At 34.3% G+C, this 945-nt stretch overlaps 1 protein-coding gene across 1 annotated transcript in view; it reads left to right on the top strand.

The window, feature by feature from the left end:
- The first annotated feature begins 519 nt into the window (after positions 1 to 519).
- The window catches only part of LOC108774326 (uncharacterized), a 3,729-nt gene continuing 3,303 nt past the window's right edge, over positions 520 to 945 (top strand). The window contains exons 1-2 of the mRNA XM_018540402.1: positions 520 to 631; positions 693 to 803. Of these exons, the coding sequence (XP_018395904.1) occupies positions 520 to 631; positions 693 to 803 (223 nt within the window). The remainder of the gene's footprint in view (positions 632 to 692; positions 804 to 945) is intronic.

The following is a 945-nucleotide window of genomic DNA, read 5'->3' as shown; positions in this document are numbered from 1 at the left end:
GCGCGCGATGGCAGCTGCGGTGGGGGCGGACCGCGCCCGACGGACCTCGCCGGGGTGCGTTCCAAAACCATACCTAGGTTACCACAAGCCGTTCCAAAACTATTATGGTCGGTCCACGGTTGATTTGTAATATCGTTCCAAAACACTTACTTGGTTGACCTTAGAGGTAACTTTTATGACATCGAAAATTGAAGAGGTTGTGAGGGTTACCATAGTAAAAGGCGTGAAAATTCACAAAGGCAATATATTGGCGATTATTGAGAAGATCTGCCTCTCTTCCAATTTCGATGAAATTGGGCAGATTGGGCTCGTTCAACGCGTTTTTACAAAAAATATGTGTACATAGCGCATTAAGTTGGTGTGGCACATTTTCTAACCTCAATATTCGTTAACTTTAATGTTTAATATTTCGGCTGCGTTTCAAAATTTACTACAAGTACTTGCAAAAACGCGTCGTAATTTGATCGAAATCGGAGGAGAGGCTTCTGAATAATTACCAAGAATAATTTCAGTATCAATATGACTGATATTACAAAAGAGCTTGTACAAGGGCGACATGTTATAGTACTTGATGAAAATAATCAAATTCACAAAGGTGAAAACAATAAAGTACTAATTTACGACAATATAAGTAAGTACTTTAATGATAATTAGAAGAAAAGAGTAAATATATATATATGTATATATTTTAGTTGGAACGCTTACTGAAGTACCACTATCACCTGAAGTTATTTCATTTTTTAATCTTCCAATAGAAGATAAAACTCAAATTTCTACAGAGAAGACACAAGTACAAAACTTAAGTAAGTATTACAATAATTAATAAAATTTTATTATGTATTTTTATGTGACAATATTTTTTCATGGTTTTAAACATTTTCTTTGAAGAGCTTATGAGACATTCCATTATAAATCAAACACTTTTCAGACGACTATTTTTTAAAT

Source organism: Cyphomyrmex costatus, unplaced genomic scaffold (genome assembly GCF_001594065.2).
Source record: "Cyphomyrmex costatus isolate MS0001 unplaced genomic scaffold, Ccosl1.0 scaffold242, whole genome shotgun sequence".
Classification (NCBI taxonomy): Eukaryota; Metazoa; Arthropoda; class Insecta; order Hymenoptera; family Formicidae; genus Cyphomyrmex; species Cyphomyrmex costatus.
The sequence above is the reverse complement of the archived record's forward strand: the minus strand, read 5'-3'. Positions and strand labels throughout refer to the sequence as shown.